This window comes from Corvus brachyrhynchos, unplaced genomic scaffold (assembly GCF_000691975.1).
Source record: "Corvus brachyrhynchos isolate BGI_N302 unplaced genomic scaffold, ASM69197v1 scaffold70, whole genome shotgun sequence".
Taxonomy (NCBI): domain Eukaryota; kingdom Metazoa; phylum Chordata; class Aves; order Passeriformes; family Corvidae; genus Corvus; species Corvus brachyrhynchos.
Window position 1 is genome coordinate 1,816,580 of NW_008236217.1, and position 21,244 is coordinate 1,837,823.

Below are 21,244 nucleotides of genomic sequence, written 5' to 3' on the forward strand. Positions count from 1 at the left end.
CCTGTTCGGGCTGTGTTGATGCAGGAACTGAAAGAGAAACCTGGACTACTTCAGTGCACAACTTTGTGGTTTTTCTTATGTCCACTTTTACCACAGAATGATAGTATGGCTTGGGCTGGAAGGCACTTAAAATATCATCTAGTTCCAACTCTCCTACCATGGGCAAGGACACCTTTCACCAGACCAGGTTGCTCAAAGCCCCATCCAACCTGGCCTTGAGCACTTCCAGGGACAGGGCATCCACAGCTTCTCCGGGCAGCCTGTTCCAGTGCCTCATCACCCTTCTAGTGAAGAATTTCTTCCTAATACTTTATCTAAATCTCTTTCAGTTAAAAACTATTCCCCCTTCTCCTATCACTTCATGCCCCTATAAAAAGCCCCTCTTTCCAACTCTCTTATAGGTCTCCTTTTGGTACTGGAAGGCTGCTTTAAAGTCTCCCTGGACCCTTTTCTTCACCAGGCTGAACAACCCCAACTCTCTCAGCCCAACTCTCTCTTCATAGAAGAGGCACTCCATTCCTCTGACCGACTTCTTTGCCATTCTCTGGACTCACTCTTAACAGGTTCCTATCTTTCTTGGTCTGGGGACCCCAGCGCTGGATGCAGTGTTCCAGGTGGGGTCTCACCAGAGGAGAGCAGAGGGGCAGAATCCCCTCCCTGCCCATGCTGCTTTGGATGCAGCCCAGGACACGTTTGGCTTTCTGGGGTGTGAGTGCACATTGCTGGGGCATGTCCAGCCTCTCACCCCCCCACATATCCAAGTCCTTCTCCTCAGGGCTACTCTCTATCCATTCTCTGAGCTGCCTGTGTTTGTGACTGGGATTGCCCCAACCCAGGTGTAGGACCTTTCACTTGGCTTTGCTCAACTACATGAGGTTTGCATGGGCCCAATCCTTTAGAAAAGGAAATTTCTTGGAAGATACAGTGTTGGCAGAAGCCATGCCTATGAAAGCTTTGCTGAAAAGGCCTGAATCAGTGCAGCTGATGAGTGCACTCCCAGCTTCACTGATTTATTTTGCTTGTCTGGCCCTCTGCATATCAAGCTGATGAGCTCTGATCTTGTCCTTTTTGTCCACCTTGGGATGTGCGTGAGTCTGTTTTTTTAGAGTCACAGGTTCCTTCCCTGGGCTCTTGCTATCAGCTGACAGTGTAGGAAGAAGCAGCATCTTCCATGAGCAGATTCAGGGCTCTGTTTTGGCATCAGGTTTTGGCATCATCTCATTGTCATAATCCTTATCATACATCTGGTTAACATTTAACTTCAATTGTAAGGCTTTCAAGGCTTGCTACTCAAACTGCTTAAAACATGCCTGTCTTGTACAGTGTCAGTGCTAGGTGCTGAATGCTGTGTGAGGAATATATTCTTTCCCCCAAGGTTTGATATCAGAGGCTTGGACTGATTATATTTTGATCCTCTTGTATGTATTGTATTAGACAATGATTTTGAAGCCCACAGTATAAAGGCTTCAAGTGTCTGTAAGCATATACAGATAAAGACATCCTGGAAGGTATTTGTTGTAGGTTCAAACACAGCTGTCCAAATACACCAATAGAATGTCACAATGACTTAAGACATAAACATTAACAACCTTTAGTATTTCCAGTAAATCTTGTTTTGCAGGATTTCATAGGTGAAGTTTGTTTTAAATGGTATTAAATAAAAACCCAAAAGTCAATGATTTGCAAAGCAAAGCCATGAACAAGAGTAAAATTATTCCACCAAGTTTAATTTCATATCCTTAAACACATACTTATTATATTGACATACCAAAAAGAAAGTAAAAATGTACCAATAGGTATTAGAATTTAATTCTGAAAACTGGAGTTACCAATTGATCAGAATTAGCTTAACATGAAAAAGTAAATATTCCTCTCAGAGTCTCAGTTCAAGTCATCTCAAGTTCTCAGGATCTAAAGAGGTACCTGTTAAAATTGGGAAATAATTTCTTTCTGCACTTAACTTGTTTGATCTCAATTTTGTGTTGCATGTAGAGCATATAGCTATATATATGGCAGTTATTTTTGTTTAAAACCTATGTGTATGTATATACACAGTTTTTTTAAAACATAGAAAAATTCAAACTTAGCAAGAAAATGTTAATGTTTATGCATTATTTAGTCCCAGAGTTGCCAAGAAGTCTGCCCACACAGAGTCTCAACTGATGCTAAACATGTAGAAGGGCCACCAAAAGCTGAGAGCATTGCATAGTCTGCAATTTAAATTTAGGTGTTAATCTCTGCCTAGTTTATTGAAATCTACCAAACTGAGGAAAGGAGATACCATTTTAGTGATGTTTCAGACTCCACAAATCTTTTATTTTTTCATGTGTGTTAACTAATTTCCATAAACTTCTAGTTTGTAATGGTACTTAATTTTGGTTAAGTAAGAATAACCAGATTTAAAGAAAATCCTGGAAAGATAAGTCTTTGCCTTTGCTTTGTTTATTACTCACTGGTGCGCCAGAAGTCTGTAGAGGCTTCAGAACTCATAGAAGACTTATGGATGATTAAGATAAAATGTGTGTTCACATAAAATAAACATTAAAGACGGATGCATGTTCTGTACGTTCACTTGACAGTAGTGGGAATGTGCTGGTTTAACATCACTGAACATGCTGATAATTTTAAGCCTTTATCAAAGACTTTAAAAACTGTTCACTGGGTAAAACTGTCACATGAATAAAGATATCTAGGAATATTAGAACTTTTATGCCCCCTAAATAATATATAATTATATATTATGAATAATATATAAAGGTATATTTTCTGCTTGTTGAACTGTAGAAAACATTGAAGATCTAATAAGGCTTAATACAAATATTCTTTTATAAATCATTCTAAATTGGGATGCAGAAGTCTTAAATAAAAGTATTTTATATATGTTTAAGGAAATGGTTATAAAAAAAGGGTTAAAATTCAGCAGAGACTATTTTTTTTCACCTTCACTTTAAATGGGAAGGTTCCCTCTTTGTATCTAGCACTGTTAAACCTCACACCCTCAGGAGCAAGTTGTTACCCTCATTCAAACAAAACTCTACTGGGGATAATTCGTGTGTTTCACAGAATCACAGAAGGGCTGAGGTGTCCCATCAGGTCCCACGGAAGTGTTTTTTTTCTAGTTTTATTTAATATGCCCTTAACTAATCCTTTGCTATGTAGGGTGTCTCAATTTCTCCAGGCTCCCTCGCAGGTCTCAGGGGCCTGTGACTTGAAGGGTTACCAGTAAAGATAGAGGCAAAGAAGGCATTGAGTACTTTCACCTTCCCCCTGCCCTTTGTCACCAGGTCCCCTGCCCCATTCATCAGCTGGTCCATGTGATTTTTTTTCCAGTCTGTGTGTTGCTGTCGATACACCTGTAGAAGTCCTTTCTGTTGCCTTTTACTTTCCTCACCAGATTCAGCTCCAGACGGGTTTTGCCTTTTCTCTCTTTCTAATTCATTCTGTATTATTTCTGACAATTTAAAAAAGATGAAGGTTTTTCTCTTTAGCTTATGTCTTCAGATTTCTGAAGGCTGAAATGCAGGTAGTTGTAGTTGAAATAAGAGAATAGCTGTTTCTGAGAATCAGCCTCCCCTATTTATAAAGGCAGTTTTTAGCAGCTTCAGTTTCTTTCTGTGAGAAAAGCTCTGTGAGTTCCCTCTCAGATACAGGAGAAAGCATATTGCAAATTGGATAAAACTGTAAAGGAGAAATAGTTTTTCAGATGGTTCTAGCAAAATGAAAAAGAGAAAATGTAAAGCCAAGTCCTCCTTTCCTAAATCTCAGTGTTGTAGTTGCTAGATGACATCACCTTTAGCAATTATAGTTAGAGATGTAAAATGCTAATAGCATATTACCCTGAAGGCGTTTTGCAGAACATGCCCTGGAAGCAGGGATTTAAGAGGTAATAGAGGCACTTGACAACTCTTAATGAAAGCAGTAGCTTGAAAATCACACATTTCCAGGCTTTTAAGTGCGGTGTCATAAGGCTTTCAAAAACCAAGAGAGGATCACTAAAGTGTTCTTGCCTCATGTTCTTGTGAATGGAAATGAGCTCCTTTGCTTGTCTTGTGGAAGTGTTAGCTGAGAGGCAAGTGTTGAAAGAAACAACGGCACATTCAAGCAGTGGTGAATGCAGAAGCAGTAGGACTTGTTAGATGCAACAGGGAACTTGGGCTCCATGGCCCAAGTTTTGCAAGGTGTAAATATTAAGGAACACTTAAAAATGATGTATTGGAACAAGGAGCCAGAAGAGTGTCCTCCTGGATTTGGTTTCCTAGCAAATGCAAAACCTGAATTTTATGTGAGATTTGAAAACCTTTTGATGAACTCTGTGCTTTGAATGCAGCTGGGATGATTTATGGCTTTGTGATTTCAATCTGTAACAGGCAGAACTTCACTGGGTTGTGCTGCAGTTTTGAATTTTTGAGGTTTCAAATGCAAATCATTAGCTTTTTCCAGCCCTTCACTTAAATCTTTTTGTAGATAAAATTTTTCTTCCAGCTGTTCATTGTGATGTTTCAGATAAATAAAAATGAAGCAAAACAAAGCAACCCCACAACCTGCTAAATAAATAAATGTCCATTTGAGTTTCAGTTCAGTTTTACTTGCCTGCTTTAATGCTGCAGTCTGCAAGTCATGTGTAGTATTTTTGACAGAAAACAAAGTTAGCAAGATACGAGTTTCTCAAACTAAGTAGGAGTAACCAGGCTGTGCATTGAAGGGATTGTAACAGCTTGTTCTGATCAGGGCTTTGGTGGTTTTAAATAGTATATCTGTGCAAAGTTGCTGTAATCTATACTCTGCACGTTGCTCCTAATTTGAGTCAGGCTAAAGCAAAGACAGTGTGTGAAGCACTGCTTGCATCTCAACTGGAAGGTTTATTAGTTGTAACTGGAGCTAGCATGACACTGGCTGTAACAAGTTAGCAGCTGCTGTCTGATAGTTTTGTAGCACAAAGACCAAAACAGGTCAATGCTACAAGTGATTCTTATTTCCCTCACATTTAATATGCAATTATGTACGACAAATCGTGGAGAAGCTCAGTGAAACATCCTGTAAGTGCATTGCCACTGTGGATACAGATGGCCAAGTGTGATTTTGGAGGTGGTAACCTAAGGAGGGGTGAAATGAGCTGGACAGAGAAGATGTGTCCTCTCTGACTGTCAGCATACTCGTACATGAAGTGTGCCCAGAACCGTGCTCTGTCCCCAAGGCCGGCTCTCATGGGGAAGCTTGTGTCTGCGGTAGTGACACAAGGTGGAGATATGGAATTGCCACCTGCAAGTGAACCATGGAGGGTTTTGCATTCAAAAGGATTCCTGGAGATTGCTTGGAACAGTGTTAGTTGGGCCAGACCAGAACCTTCCCAGACACCTTTCTAACAGTTTAAAAATATGCACAATATCAGTGCTTGAGAACATTCCCTGGAAGCATTTTAATGTACAAGTGTTGATACAGTCTCCATGTGTTTCAGGATGTTGGCAAAGTTTTGTTTTTCACTAACTCAAAAAAAATTACTCTAAAATTCAACATATATTTGCTATATGAGCATGGAATATTGCATATACTCCTGTTTCACTGTCAACTTCTGTGTATGTTGAGTACTAATGTCTATTGATGGCCAAATCTTTCCTGACAGTTTGTCAGGAGCCCACTCTGCAGTAGATAAGACGTAAGATCTGTTTTGGCCTGATGCCAAAAGAAATGACAGGGGAGTACAAATGTATTCCAGGGAATAAGTACACATCATTCTTGAATCAGAAACTGCTAGTTGCAGCACCAAGCATATTTTGCAGGAAGCAAAAGTAAATTCATTGTGGTTTTCAGTTTGTACTGCACAACAATAAAAGCTCATGTTTATGCAATGTTTTTATGATACAATGGTCTTGAAAATGCAGCTACAATTCATGATTAATGTCATGCATATGCTTACATCGTGATAGCGTCTCCCATTGAGTCAACAAATGAGAATGTTGTGTTCTTGAGAAGTCAGTCTGATTTCCATGTGCATAGCCACACATGTCATGCATTGAGCTTTCTCTGTTCACTGTATCCAATTTCTCCTGGAGTCTCCTCTCCTGTAACCGTCTGACTTGCGGTCATATATAGTCAGTGAATATCAGAACCTGTTTTCCCACTTTCTAATTTAAGTGTCTCTTTCAGGTATTAGTTTTGAAACTATCTCAGTGCCTAAAAAGTGAACATGTTTTTCTTTTTTTTTCAGCTGTGGGAGCTACTGCAGAAGCTGCAGTTCATCATGACATACATTGCTCCCTGGCAGATTGCCTGGGGGTCATCGTTCCATGTTTTCGCTCAGCTCTTTGCAATACCTCATATCCTTTATAAATTTGTTCTTCCTTATTCTTAAGTTCCTCTTCCTGTATGCAATTTATTTACAGTGTTTGAACAAGATTTGAAATTCTTAGGTAATTTACTTTAAATTTTGAAAATCTTGGAACATCTTCTGAGAAACAACAGCTTTCTTTTTTTTTTTTGGACTGCATAGGATCTAAAACTGGGAAACTGAACTTTGACTCAAACTGGTGTGTTTATTCCCACCCAGCCACATTCAGTAGATCACTTACTTCCCCAGCCCTCAGCACTGAGTTTTGATGCATCCACAAAGAAGTGTTGTGACAGACATATTTTTGGGTTTATGGCCGACTGAGCTCTCAAATACTAGTTTCATTCTCAGTTGCTTCTAGTTGGTATGTCAGATATAAATTTCATTTCAGTGAGCCAATTTCTGCTGCAACTGTCTTGATTTTTTTTTTTTCCATTTCAGAAGCAGCTAGATTTTTGCATTTTAATGTGAATTTTTTCATTGGGGTGCTGAGAAACATTCTCCTTTTTCACCTTTCCATTCTGTATTATGAGTAACCATATACGTTTGTCAACACCAAAGCAGTCCTTCAGAAGCCATCTGTTTTGGTGCCTGTTCCAGGGCTGTCTCCAGGTTTGTGGATATGGGGAGTAAAACAGAGTTCAATGACCTCCACGTCTGTAGGGTTAAAAAAAGTATATTAAATTTTTGGAACAGAAACAATTCAGTTTCAATTCAAATTCAGTTACAAACTTGACTGAACACAGAAAAAAAGCCCCCAAAACATTTTAACAGATTTAACTTCATCGACGTCTAAGGCATTACCATATACTAACTTTTAATTTCTTCCTTCCCTGCTAACCAAAGTTGTGGAAGAAGGGTTGACAAAGTGGTTTTAGTTCAGACTACTAATGAGTTTACTTTGTACTGTTTGTTAGATATATGCACTTAAGTCTTTGTCCCTTTGATCCCACAGGGCTGGGATTTTCTTCCCTTGAGTGATTTCTTCCCTCTGCTCTGTGCTGTGAAACATAAGCAATGCTGAGTAACAATGCTTATGTTTCTAGATAGGAAGAATAAATGGGAGCCTCAGACAGAGGGAAGGGCACACAGAATAACTCCCAGAGGGAAAGCTGTAGATTGTCTGCTTATAGAAAGAAAGCGTTATAAAAGCAGATCACTATCTGTCCTAAGAGTTTTAGGCTATTTGTAGCAAATCCTTCCAGAATTTCATAACAAAAAAAATATTTTCATTTCTGCTGGGGAAGCGTATATGAATTTATTTAGCAAAACATTTAAGAACTAAGATTATATTTCAACAAGTTTCCCTTTGGTCACAATTATTTTCTGCAATGATAACTTTGCTCTTGATAAAATTACCAATTAAATTTTGCAAAATGGAAGGTAGTTAAACCAGAGTTTTGTTTTGTTTGTTTACAGAGTTATTGCTAAAGTGATCTAGCCTAGCTTTTTATTATTTATTTTTATAGTATGCTTTGTAAATGCAAATCTGTCTTCTAAGGCAATGCTGCAATTAAGATACTGGTTAAATGCTGAAGTTAATATTCCCACAACAGCAATAACTCTGCCTCTTTGCACAGTAATTTTATTTGTTGTTATCATAACCCTGCAAACAGTAATGATGAATGCATGTTGCAATTTACAGCGGTACTAAACCTGCCATTTCTTTACAGAGTTAATTATTTGTGGCTCTTAATTGCTTCAATCACTTCTGCAAACAGGATGTAAATTTTTAAATTTCGAAGTGCCTGGGTGAACTTTTGCTGCAGAGCTCAGTGAGTGTGAGTAGTTCAGCATGCTTTAATGCCTTTGAGACCAGTGTGCAGGGCAGGAAGGGCAACGTGTGTGGAGCTTTGCCTGGTGGAAGTTGTAGAGTCTCCATCATTAGAAATCTTCAGGATTTTAGGTGAATGTCTGTCAGGAGCCATATAGGTGTAGTTGATCCTGCTTGTGGCTGCTAGATGGACTGGGTGACCCTTCAAAGTCCCTCTTAATCCCAAAAGACCAGGAACAGGAATGGGCTTCAGACTTGAGGATAGATCTGCAACTTCACTTCCTAGCATTTAAGTGGGTAAGATGAGGTTATGCGTTTATAAATATCAGCACACTGAGAAAGTGAGTGTAGTTTGTAGTTCAAAGGAGGATTTTACCTAAAAAGTGAACAGTGGAATTGGAGAAAAAAAAAAAAAAGGAGTTTGTAGTTGAGATTATCCTGTTTAGGAAAGTTCTGCTTTGGTTGTTTCAGGGTCACAGCACTAACATCAGAAAACAGAGCTCTGTGACAGTCAGTTTTCCCATCCTCTAAGTGATTGTGTGCCTGGAAGGGACCTGTAGTAATTGCAAGTAAAAATGTGGGTTTTGAGAAGCAGAGAATTTGAGCTGCCCTTACTGCATAGTTTTCTGTTAAAAGAAGGGGATGGAAGATTTTCAGAATGTCTTTCACTTACTTGTTTTGAAGCTGGTTTGAATTTAAACAGATTTTTGAATTGCAAGAATTAATCCTCAAAGACAGTGTTTTACTTCATGTTGAAGAGTTTTTAGCTTTGGGGTTTTTGTTCTCAAAAGTTGGTTTTGGCCTTGTTAGAAAGAAAATCCATTATTCACAAAGAAACGAGTTCTGGTTGTACACAACGTAGCCTAACAAAGATGGTACACAGGAAACCTGGCTTGGGCCATAGTGTAAGAAAATATGCCTGTGAGTTTTTGACACTTCTTTTTTACTTAGACATAATTAAAGCATTGGTATTTAAAATAAATAAATAATAACCTAATACAAACAAGTTGGATACCCTCAAATAAAAATACCCTGGTGACAGATAACTGCCCACAGCACACATTAACTCTATGTAAGAGAGTCAGATGCTGTTATGTGCTCTCATGACACACTTACACATATGGAACAGTTAAAATCACTTTTCACAAATCAAATGGGTAATGTCTTCTACTGTCCATTTAGTAGAGCATGATGTCTTTTAGGAAAAACACCCCCCATTGCTACTGATTATGCCTAAGACACAAACAGTTCACAGTGGTGTGCAAAATATCTTAGCTCATGATGGTGGCAATTTTTAAATCGATCATATTAGTTACCCACTTTAAAAAACTTGGTTTGCGGTCCTTATCTGTCCTCTTTGTTCTCTTTTCCTCTCTTCTCCTGTGCCTCCTTCCCTTATCTGACACTTGTAAATACTTGTTCATCTTTCACAGAAAGTGCTTGGTTATGACTACAGTGTAATGTGACAGTTTAACTTTTTGATGCACTTGCTTTCTACTCTGTGCTCCCTGTCACTTTTTTAGACTTCAGACTCTCAGGGCAACTCATTTTTCACTCTCTTTAATGCACAAAGACACTGTTCTAGAGCACTCTCTTTTAGTAAGGTTGAGAGATTTGAAAAGTATCTTTTGGCAAATTGTTGTTTCTAGATTTTGCAAATGGCTTTGAAAGCATGGCTAGCTAGCTGTTTTATGGAAGTGCTGTACAAAGAATGATGCTATTTGTGTTAAAATGGGCTTTTTGTGAAGTCTCAGGGATTGTGGGACACACGTACAGTATATTGCTATGAGAGAGTAAGCTGAAAGACTGTGGTTATTGGTGATTTTACCTGAAATTTAGTTTGAGATGTGCTTGATCACTGTACATTTATAGTGGTTCCATTAGTTCCTGGATTCTTTACTTTGCACCTTCCTCCCAAGAGAGGTGTAAGGAATGACAATTCTTATAATGGTCTCTTATAATGGTCTCCCAGTTTGAAAGTCTTTTTCCTTGAATTTCATGGATGTGGTGTTAATTAAGGAAGAACTTAGGCCTAATGTTTTATTTACTTGCATTTATTTAATTGTGTTCCTTTTAACTTGCATCTTTTTCAGTATCCTTATCCATCTCCTAACTTGCTTTCCAGCAGTCTTAAGTATGACTTTACATTTGAAGTAAACTATGGATTCAGGCATTCATTATGGTGTTTGTGTGTGATACTCACTATTCCTCTGTCCTCACCTTCTCATTTCATATTTATTTCAAAAAGTATGAAATGCTGAACATTTTTTAGTTTTTGGTCAGCATGGAATAGTAAATTCTCAGTAAGAATTAATGTGAAAGCATGACTTGGAACCAGCGGGTTGGAGTATAGAGGCATATCTCCACATACCAGGTCATTCCAAAACAAGCAGAAACCCACAGAATGGAACACTGGACACAGTGAAATCAAGACTCCAGTGTGGAGAACAAATAATTTCCAAGAAATTGTTTTTTCCCTGTGTGTGTGTTTTAAACTCTGTGTTAGACTCTGGGAAGGCACTTTCATGTTACAGAAGGTACCTTAGGTAGCTGGAAAAGGGCACCTGCTGCACTGCCTATGCTCAGGATCTGTCCTTGGGCAGAGATTAGACAGGGTCACCCTGATAATAAAACTGTGTAGCATTGAAGAGCCACCGATTACATGCTGGCAATGGGTGATTTGGCCCTGCTTGCCTTCCTCCCTTTCCTTTCCTTAACACCTCTTTGGTAAACAGTAACAGCAGCAGAAAAAAAAAAAAAGAAGGTTCAAAGAGCTGCCTCGACATTTTAAAAGTATAATGAAATCATCTGTGTTACCTTAACTTGCAGTTTTCAGACTCTGCTATGCTTTTTTTTCAAACTCTGGCCACTTCAGTCTTTTCTACACCACTGAGTCCATTTCTGGGGAGTGTCATCTTCATTGCCTCGTACGCACGACCAATCAAGTTCTGGGAGAAAAGCTACAAGTAAGGCTATTCAAAAATTTCTACCCTTGTTATTTGTTAGGGTTTTGCTCTCATTAGTTTCATTTCTGGTGGTATTTTTGCTTCCAAAGGTAATCCTTAAATTAGGGCATGACAGGTTAATCTTTGAGTCTTGTTTCTGGTGTTTTACTTTTTCATAGTTATTTAGCTATTCTTAAAATGTATTTAAACAATTATCAGTATGTTACAGATGAGGTGTCATGTTGCATTTGTTGTACAGACACACAGTAACGAAACTGTGAAAAAGAAAAAAGCAGTAAAACTCCCAGTTGTCAGCCTTTTTTGTCTTGCTAGCTAGTGCTAGCAGCTAAATCTGTGAAGCCTTTGGCACTGGCAGTCAGACTGCATAAATACATTTTATACTAACTGGCCTGATTAAATGCTACCCTGTGGGATGCAGCAAGTAACTGCAGCTGCAGAACAGTGATACGAGGCACAAAGGGAAAATTGCATTGGCCAAGTCAGGGCTTGGCTGCACCAGTGAGAAGGGCCATACACTTACCACACCTCTTGTGTTGGTGCCGCTGCTGTATCTTAGTTTGAAGAGTTTTATTTTGTTGCATTTTGACTTGTGTCAGTGAGTGAATATGTACTCATCTATAAAGAAATTAGTCAGACAAAGCCAAGTCGTATAAAGAGGCTTTGTATTCATTTCTGAATGTGATGAGATTTGTGGAAGCCTTTCGATGGGAGCTGAGTTTTGTACACTGGCACTAGATCTTAACAAAATTCTCTCTCACACATCTTTTTTACTGGGTCAACAGGTTAATTGTTTCAAGAGAGTGAAGTTGAGGGCAGTTGTGGAAAGGCAGGAAGCTACCACTAATCCCACAGATAGCTATACATTTTTGGACGGAAACTTTGAACAATATTAAGTAGGAAGTGAGGATTTTAACATCTGCTACATTTTACTTCAACCGGAGCATTTTGAAAGCATGCAGTTCCCTTTCTAGGTACCAGTTAGAGAACCAAACTGTTGAGGGCACACCACTGCCATATAGTTAGGTTAGTGTCAAGTCTCTAGGTTATTGTCGAGGGAAATAGAGGGGGTCATTTTTATTTGCTTTTGGTTTGTCGAATCTTTTGATACAAAATGAACAGGAGATATTCACAGGAATTATCAAAAAATGGTTGATACTTTAACAAGGGTGTATGTGTGACTTGTTCTCATCAGTAGTGACTGACTGTGATTTGCACTGAGGGAAGTGAAGAAGCTGGTGCTAATAATTTTGCCAAGCAAGGTTATTATTATATCCATAAACCGTAAAACCTCAAGTGCAGAAAACCAAACCCTTTTAATACTTTAAGCCACCACTGCTTGTCCTTTCAAAATAAGCAGCAACTACAACTTCGTCTTCAACCTGAAGGTTTACGTTTTTTCTTTGTAAAAAATCATGCTTTGTTGCTTGTTAAAAGTTCTAGTGTATCTTCTATGATCTCGCTTAAAACAAAAACCGCAACCTTGCCTATCAAAAACCTTTCAGAAGTAGAAAACAGCCTTGTGGAAGATTCAGATTGTCATCAGAGTGAAATAAATCTTTGCCTGAACCTGTGGCATCTCAGAATATGTACATGGAATGACTCCTCCTAAATTTGTATTCATTCTATCTCTAGTCCTTCTGATTCTCCTTTGCCTTACTCCCATTTCACATGAGGAACTAACCAAAATGAATGAGAGTTGGACTGAAAAACTCCTGCTTTATTAAAAGGACACTGTGAAAAGACAGAAAAAGGCAAGGAAGTAGAGTAATTTTGTATTAAGAATAAGGAAATTTTCTACAAAATACTTCAAATAATTGAATGAACTGGATGGGCCTTGCCTTACTGCTTTGAATCTTGACTTTTCAGCATCTAAAAATTCAAAGGGGTGGCATAATTGCTTTCTTTTTGAGCTGTGGAGTTAGATAGGATCAGGAACTTGAGCTGGAATGGAAAGTTGTTCTGGCTTCTGCACATCTGCCTGTCTTTGAGCTGCAGTCCCTTACAGCCAGATGTGCACCGAGTTTTAAGGTTATATAAGACAAAAGAGAACAAACAGATGGGGAAGTTGGTGTACAGATTTCTTTTTTAGACTGCATTGACAGTTTCCCCAAGTTCAGCTCCGGGTATTTGTGGAAAGTCACAGGTTCACTGCAGTGTAGTCTGAGATGAGTTCATATGAAGCAGAAGCTCTTGGAGATTTTTTTTTTGCTGTTTCCATACCCACTGCTTGTTGACAGGAACTTCTGTCCAGGGGAAAGCTATCTTCAATGTACTTTATGTAGCTTTCTTTTTGCCTGCTTTGCATACTCATTTTCAAACACTTCCTTGCTATATTGATGACTACGTTAAATTATCACATATTAGCTACAAATAGTTTATTTACACATTTTTCTGGAATTTAATCTCTTAATTGGAATAAATGAAAACAATTGTGACAAGCAGTCTAGATATCAAAATTGCTTTTCTTTCAAGTCATAAATTAGATTGCTTTATTAGATTGTCATTTGTGTTCATCAGTATTTGCATACTTTTCTGCTGTCAAGCAAACTTCGTTGTTGTTTCATTTAAGGAAAAATTACTTTTGCATCTCGTTTGGGCCAACAGCATGAAATTAGATGAGGAAAAAATATCCCGTTCATTTCTGGTAGAGTGAATCCAAAGCTGAAACATTGGACTTTAGCAAGTACGGAGTACCATGTTTATTAATAGAACAGAGTTACTAGGCCAGTAGTCTGAGTGGTGAGCAACTGATCCATCTGTTCCTTGAAGTGTTGGTTTGGTTGTCCTTACCTGGTGTTTTCTGAGTGCACACACATGTGTCTTGCCGTTCCAGGTTTCTTTTAGTCCCACTTTTTCTGCTGGCTAAAGAGGAGTGTGACTCCTCAGGTTTCTCTGACTGAGCTTCTGCCATTCTAAATGATGCAAGCTGGAGCTGACAGTCTTGGAGAATTAAAATGGTGGCTTGCTTGTTTGTGCAAGGAGCTGAAGGACTCAAGTGGGTAAAAAAAGAAAAAGGGATTCATTTTGATAGTAAGCAAACTGTGAAATTCCTAACAGGCTCTTCAAAATTCAGGACTCACACTGTGCCTGTTTGTGCTCTTGTGGTGTGTACACAGAGCATGGGTGTTCTTCCCTGCAGTCAGCAGATGCTGTTTGTTTTTAGTGTGCCCTCTCCATGCAGAGTCTAGTACACCAATACATCACTGAGGTCACGGATCTTTTAGAGGGGAAAAGGAAGGCTGACTAAGAAGAAGGAAAAATAAGGCATTAAGGAAGGCGAATGAGGAACTCTTGCAATCGCAGTTTCGCAGCTTTTGCTGCCATGGTTGTTGAAAGGGGAGGGGCGTCAAATGAGAAGCTGGGCTGCTAGTCATGAGCTGGTTACCTTGTGGGAGTTCAACTGTGAGAATTTTTCTTTCTCTCCCTCTCTCTGTTATTTTTGGGGCTTTTTGTTTTTTACAAAGGAAAGTTTGCTGCGACACTGGTTTTGTCCAGCCATTGGCCTAGGTCCCGCTTCCCAGCTTGAAGAGTGCTCTTTTAGTCCCTATTTTCACAGCTGTTGGAATGATTAGGCTGTAGATGTCAGAGAGAGAAAAGGAAATAGCAGTAAATCTTGTTTAATGTATAGGCGCTTTAAAGCATAAAGTGTTTGTCCAAACACTATTGTTCAATTCCTCTGCCTTTGATTTTTTTCTCAAATACTTTGTCACGTTGCAGCCTGACTCTGTCCTTCTCCTCCCTTCCTCTTATCTTGCTTTGTATCTTGGATATGACAATGACAGAACAGAATAGGAAGTTTACTTTTATTCCCCAGAGGATCTAACATCTGGATCACGTGGAACAGCCTGTTTGTTCTCTGCTGCAGCTGTGACCTGTCCCCACAAACAGCAAACTGCCACCAGGAATCTGGAGATTTCACTGTTTACAAGCCGCTTGTCTCTCCTGCACTTTCCTGTTTCTATTCTTCTGTTTCACTGCCTATTTTTGGGTAAGGTGCAGCTTGCATTTGCTTTGAAGCACCTTGAATGAATTACAGTGCGGTGTAACTGAATTAATCAGGTGTCTCTAAAGAGGCTGTGATTAAATTGCCAGTTATCTCAGACTGGCATTACAGGATGCCTCTCTGTGTTTGGGACTGTGTGAGCAAGACTTTATTTTCTCCATCTTTTTGAAAAGTGTATCACTGTGTTACTGTTCCAGTCATTGTGGTCTGGAAAATAACCACCTGTAGGGTTAATACAGCTGGGAATGGAGAGTGAGGAAAACCTGCCCTGCTTCAATTGTAGTGCAGATGGCTTTTTCTTCTTTTTCCCTGCCAGCTCACTTAACCTGCCCATTGCAGACAGCCTGCAGGTGGAGTGGGAAGAGTTTTCCCAGTGTACACATAATTCTGGTTGACCCCACATTATGCACACGTGTGGGAAAAGGAGCTATGAAAAGTACCTGTCTGCTCCCTCCCTTTTTCCCCATAAAATAACAGGCCTTCCACTTCCAAATGCTTATTTTTAACACATGCTGGTGCCTCTGGTTTCCCTGTGAGCCTGCTCATCTCTTACAGCTGTTAAAACCCCTGTTCCAAACACAAAATGTCATTCACCCATAACTGTCCAAAAGCCTTGTTTGGAATCTGCACACTCAGACCTTTCAAGTTGTTCTTTTTAGGACTGGATTTCTTTTTTTCTTAGTTTTTTTCTTGCTGTGTTGTTTGATTTTTCACATGTTTTTAGACCTCTGTAGTAGTGATGTTTACAGAGGAACAACTGCAGCAGATGTTTATAGTTCAGTAATGCCTTGGACTATGATTTATAGTGAATAGCATAACTTCAGCATTTTTTCCCCCCTTATTGACAGGAAACAGTGTTTGCCTTATTTTGTCAAATATCGTTTCAGATATGTTATGTTCTAACTACCGTCACTGCCCTACTTAGGGTGCAAACTTTCTTGAATATTTCCAGCTACCTGGTCTGAAAGCCACATTGTAGCCTTGAGTGTTGCTGTTCATTGCAATTGTTTTAGTTTCTTCCAAACTGATTTTATTTCTCTGCTAATTTTTGTGTTTGTCTCTGGCTGCCTCTATTTCTGTACTTTTTTTAGGAACTGAGCAGAAAGAAGCACTGTATTTGTGTTTGCTCTAGAGTGAGCTGAGGTTCTAGTGCTTTTGTCCACAGCTATTACTCATTGATGAGTGCTGGCCCCTTTGGTGACCATGGTTCTTCTAAGAGAGGTCTTTGCTGAGTTGGCCTCAGGGTTTTTCCAGGCTTTTATTGAGAGTTGAGTTAATTTAGAACTCTTCAAAATAGTATAAATAAGTATCAGCATGTAGATAAATCTGAAATAGGTGCTTATTAGTGCATGGGACTTAAAAGTCAAAACAAATAGCACCAATAATGAACAGTTTTTAGTCTGAGTTTTTGGGATGTTGTCTCCAAATCAGAAGGGCCTACTGGTCCTGTTTGCAAAGCATGTAGAATTTGGTGAGGGTCTTTCTGGAAACTTCAAAGGTCATGAGGTCTGTGAGAATCCAGCCTATACTGGTGTACTACAGCCTATACTGAGGTTTGCTTGGCCCTGACTCTGTATCCTTGAGTGTAGCATTCATGCAGTTGTGAGTGGCAGTCCCTGGCTGGCAGCAGTGCAAAAGCTGAAGTGTTAGCAAGCTGCTGCTATTTTTCCTTCATTGCTCTTCTCTTAAGATTGGCAGATTTCCCAATAGAGGTGATTTTTTTTTTTTTGGAAAAACATGCTCCTCTCTTTAAACAATGAATATAAACTGGTCTTTGGGAAGTTATTCCCTGTTCTTCAAGGGCATTTTTGGCCATGATTCTGGCACTGGGGGAGAGAATAGAGAAAACCAAAATGTTTGAAGAACAAAGAGTATCTTTGTGTGCACTTCAGGCTTAATTTTTCATGAGCTCTCTGAAATTACATGTTACTCATTAGACTTCTTCATCTGAATGTCTTCTCAAGACTTCCCTGTCTGCTCCCTGCTGTAATGTCTAACCACTCTCTATCTTGCACACCACCAGTACTGCCCATGGACTTGTGCCTGCCACACTTGCCTGGTTTGGGAGTCTTTAATCCCTTTCAGCATAGAGCTCTGCAGAGTGACAAAGCCATGGCATCCAGGTGTGGGAGGTGTTGCTTCAGGTACAGCCCCAGGCTAAAAGAAGCCCTGCTAGAGACTACCTTCCCTTTGGTGTGTTGAGCTGTGATCTCCCATACAGCAAGTGACCATGTGTGCCCCTTTGGCCACTTGCTGTAGTATGGAGCTGTGCACACCTCCTCTCCAACCCAGCCCTCACCTCATCACTTGACTCCATGTGTGGCGTCACACTGAACTGCGAAAACATGAGAAAGGATGGGCAAGGAAAACCAGGCACCTTTAATCAAGTAGGTCTGGTATTAAAATAAGTGTTTTCTGAGTTGCCTGGAGTTTCACACTCAAGGGAGGCTATACAAAATTCAAAGAGGTAGTTTAACTGTTTGGCAGTATCTCTTTAACTGGTAACATCTCTTCTCAAATTTTTGCCCCTGGCAGTCAATAAAACAAATTGAGACTAATCGAATAGGAGCCATATGTGTGATAATTAATTGGGAATGTATTCTGATTCAGTGCTCTGTAGTTCCCTGCCGAGTTAAAGATGCATTCACAACTCCATTTCACTGAATCATTCTAAGAGGACAGAGTAAAGACAGAAGGGAGACATCAGAAAGGGAATGCATGCTGAGATCAGGAGGAACACACGTAGAGATCAAAAGTGTAAGTGGCATAAATGGAAAGGGAAAAGGGTGGGTGGGCAAAAAGAAAAAGGCATGCAGTGAAATATCTGAGGGGGCAACCCAACAGAAATGGGTAAGCAGCAAAGACCTATAGAGGAGAAGAAATCATGAGCATGGTAGAGGAGGGCTTTTAAATATATATTTGGAAAGGAAGGTAGCAACAGGACATAATAGACAATAATGGACATCCATCAGAAATAGGGCACGTGATGTTTTAAGGGCATATGTGGATATACAGTGGCACTAAAGATTTATAATGCTGTTCATCTAGTAATTAGCTTCCAAATTATGTAAATCTAATGAGATCAAGTTAACTCATGAAATTTCTGTCATGTTGAATATTGGAAACCCCTTTAAATGGGTTGACTGAATTTCCATAAGAATAAGTGTTCTCAGCAGGCGTTCATCCCATTCACTTGGATAATGTAGATCATGTCCTGTTTTGGATTTAACTGAATCAAAAATTTGGGGGCAAACTGAGGTTCAGAGTACTAAACCTAAACTTATTCAAGCCGCTTTTGTCAAAATGTGAAAGCTCGTAAAGCTGAGATCCGGGAGGAGTTGTTCAGCAAGTGTAACCATTCTAACTTAGGTGATAAGACACATTGTGCACAGGTAGCTGCAGGGAATAGTTCATGCTGCAGCATGCTTGGGTGTTGGTTGTCTCCTAATATAGAAAGGTATGCACTGGGTCTTGGGGTTGATAAGAGCAAAATGTAAACGATCTCTTCTTTCTGAGATAATGCAAAATGCAGAATTGCAAAAGTGTCACCATTGCCACTGAGAATTGCCTCTGAAACTCTGTACTAGTTGGGACTAGGTAAATACTGAATGAAAGCTAGAGGGATAATTTTTTTTTCTTTGAAAGTCCTTTGACTAGCAGTGTTTGCTCTCAAAATATCAGAGATGTTTTCAGTCTGAAGAGTACTGTAGAGGATACCAAGATGAATGCTGTAAATTACTAACATTCTCAACAGTCCTTGCAGTAAAAAAAACAGAGGTATTGAAAGTTATCCCTCTTTTAGATTGGATTTTGTACAACTGCACAGTAGCAGTAAGATTTTTGTTGTTCTTCAGTGTAGTGTCACTGATGCTGCACTTGCAAGTTTACAGCACTGAAATGGCTTGATTGCCTTTGGTTTTTCCTCCTTTCATCTTTTGGTCAGAAATATGTTTATGGAAAACTCTGTGGTGAACTAAACTAGTATTTCTGATACAGGCTTTCTTTGGAAGACCAGTCTTTGTCTTAGTCTTGTATTTCCTCATACTTTCTTGCCATCTCTACCTTTTAATTTTATTATTAAGCAGTCACATTGAGTCTTAAAGTGAGAATTAGAATACCTTAAATATATGCTATTTTATATTGCACACTGAAAAAGCAGGAAAGCACTTTGTTATCAGCAGTAAAGAATATCAAGAATGAATTCTGAAATGCCTTGTTATCCTTTCCTCCTTTTATGATGTTTAAACAATGTGTCTCTCTCTGTGTGGAGTAAAGGAGAAAAACATCTTGGCCTCATTTGCTGAAGCAGCTCCCAACATTTGTTTTGATTTTGTATTTTTTTCCCCCCTGTCTGTTCTCACTGTCTCTGGTGAAAACTTCGCTAGGATATTTCTCATCACCTCCTTTCTACTGTCCAGCTCCTTGCAGTTTCTCAGGCTTTTGCTGCTTCACTCATGGGCCCATCAGTGCAGAGCCCAAGTGAATCAGTCCTGTGGAGCTCTTTGCCCAGGGCTGGACACAGCCCTTAGTACCTTTCCTATAATGTTTGTGTTGGCTCATGATGGGAAAAACAGAAGAATAACACTCACCTGTACTTTTTCAGATACGTGTTTTTGTGTAATGTAATTAACACATTTGCTTTTAAATTAAAAGCACTTCTTTCAATGCAGACAGCGAGGTCCAGCTGTGAAGCAGAGTGCTGCGCTAAGCCCCATCCTTACAGAAACATCAGGATCCTGACCTTTTTTACATCCTCGAGATTGAGCACAAAATAATTCTGTGCAGTTGCATAATCTTTCCACTTAGAAAGCTTTACTATTGCCTAGTAAAAAATATCTGAAGACAGTAATTGAATGCCTTTTAAAAGAAAAAGCATACTTAGATAAGGGGAAAGAAATTAAGTAGCACAGTAGCTAAATAAGAGAAAAGCAGGAGTATTGATGACATTTTAATAAAGCATTAGTGAGTATTTTAAAGTACACAGATGCTTATATCACCTGGCTTACAAATAAGAGGTGAATTCCCCAGCTAAACCTTTGAATGTCAGAGCACTAAGGTGGGCTGTTTAACCCATGTTTGGGCACTCAGCTTTTGACCTCAATTTCACACCTCGCATTTTTCATCCCCCTTGTTGCAGAAGTACAGAAACTTCCAAACAGGTGTTGGAATATGCCAAATAAACATGCTGAGCAGCATCTCAGTGGATGGCCACAGCTCTGGTTTTAACACCTACTTAAACAAACAACAGCAACAAAAACACCAAAACCTCCAAAACATCAAACAAACCAACCACAAAAAACCCCAAACAAACCCAAGAAGCCTCAAAATCAGTTATAAAAACCTTTTTAAGAAAGTGAAGAAACTCTAAGAACAGGAAGTGTTATTGGTAATAAGACCTATGTTTTAAAAGGATGCTTCAACAGCTCTGTCTCTAACAACTGGGACTTCTTACACCTTAGCCCTCCCCCAGTTTCCTAGTGTGCAATCAAAGCCACTTTCAATTGTTGTTAGATGAAACAATGGCCCAGTCAGGGAGGGAGAGGAGGAAGAAAGCATGAAAAATAAAAATCAGAGTGAGTGATCAGGAAAGATAAATTGCTTTCATTTTTAAGAGATCCCTCTTTCTTAATGTGAGTTAAACCCAAGTTGTATCTTCCATGCAGTGGCCCAGAAAACCTGGGCGTGGTTACGCGTGAAGGGGCTGTCAGCCCTTGCTGTTGAAACCACACTAAAGTCATTCTGTCTTTTAGATGAAATTGATTTAAAACTACTTCAGTATCCTTCCCCTTCCAATTAATACCATTGTCTTTACCTCTGGTGTCCTTCAAATATTGATGGGTGGCTGCTTATTCTGCCAGGTCTTTCTCCTCCTGCCTCATTGCAGACAACTGCTACTGTGTTTTTAATGCTAAGCCTTTGTTTATAGAGCCAGCAGCATTAGGCATTCCATGAAAAGACTGAAGATTTTTTTTTCCCGATTCCCATGAATAATCATAGGGCTGCAGCACAGTAAAGTTTCTCTCTGTTAAATTTGCCTGTTAGATGTCATGGAAAAGTGGATTAAAATTCATTGGACACAGACAAAGAAAAACTTTGGATCGACCCTAGAAAGGCATCTCTGCATCTCCCAGAGGGAAACTGCTTTTCTTTGTTTTGTTCTCGTTCAAAGTGGAGAT

The 21,244-nt window shown here is 39.3% G+C and overlaps 1 protein-coding gene across 2 annotated transcripts in view; it reads left to right on the forward strand.

Moving 5' to 3' along the window:
* Positions 1-21,244, forward strand: part of PCNX2 (pecanex homolog 2 (Drosophila)) — a 143,554-nt gene that overhangs the window by 78,598 nt on the left and 43,712 nt on the right. For both annotated transcript variants that reach the window (XR_001865548.1, XM_017745316.1), the window contains exons 21-22: positions 6,206-6,314; positions 10,936-11,065. Coding sequence is in view for 1 of the 2 variants with exons in the window: in XM_017745316.1 (XP_017600805.1) it covers positions 6,206-6,314; positions 10,936-11,065 (239 nt within the window). In the remaining variant the exon portion in view is untranslated. The remainder of the gene's footprint in view (positions 1-6,205; positions 6,315-10,935; positions 11,066-21,244) is intronic.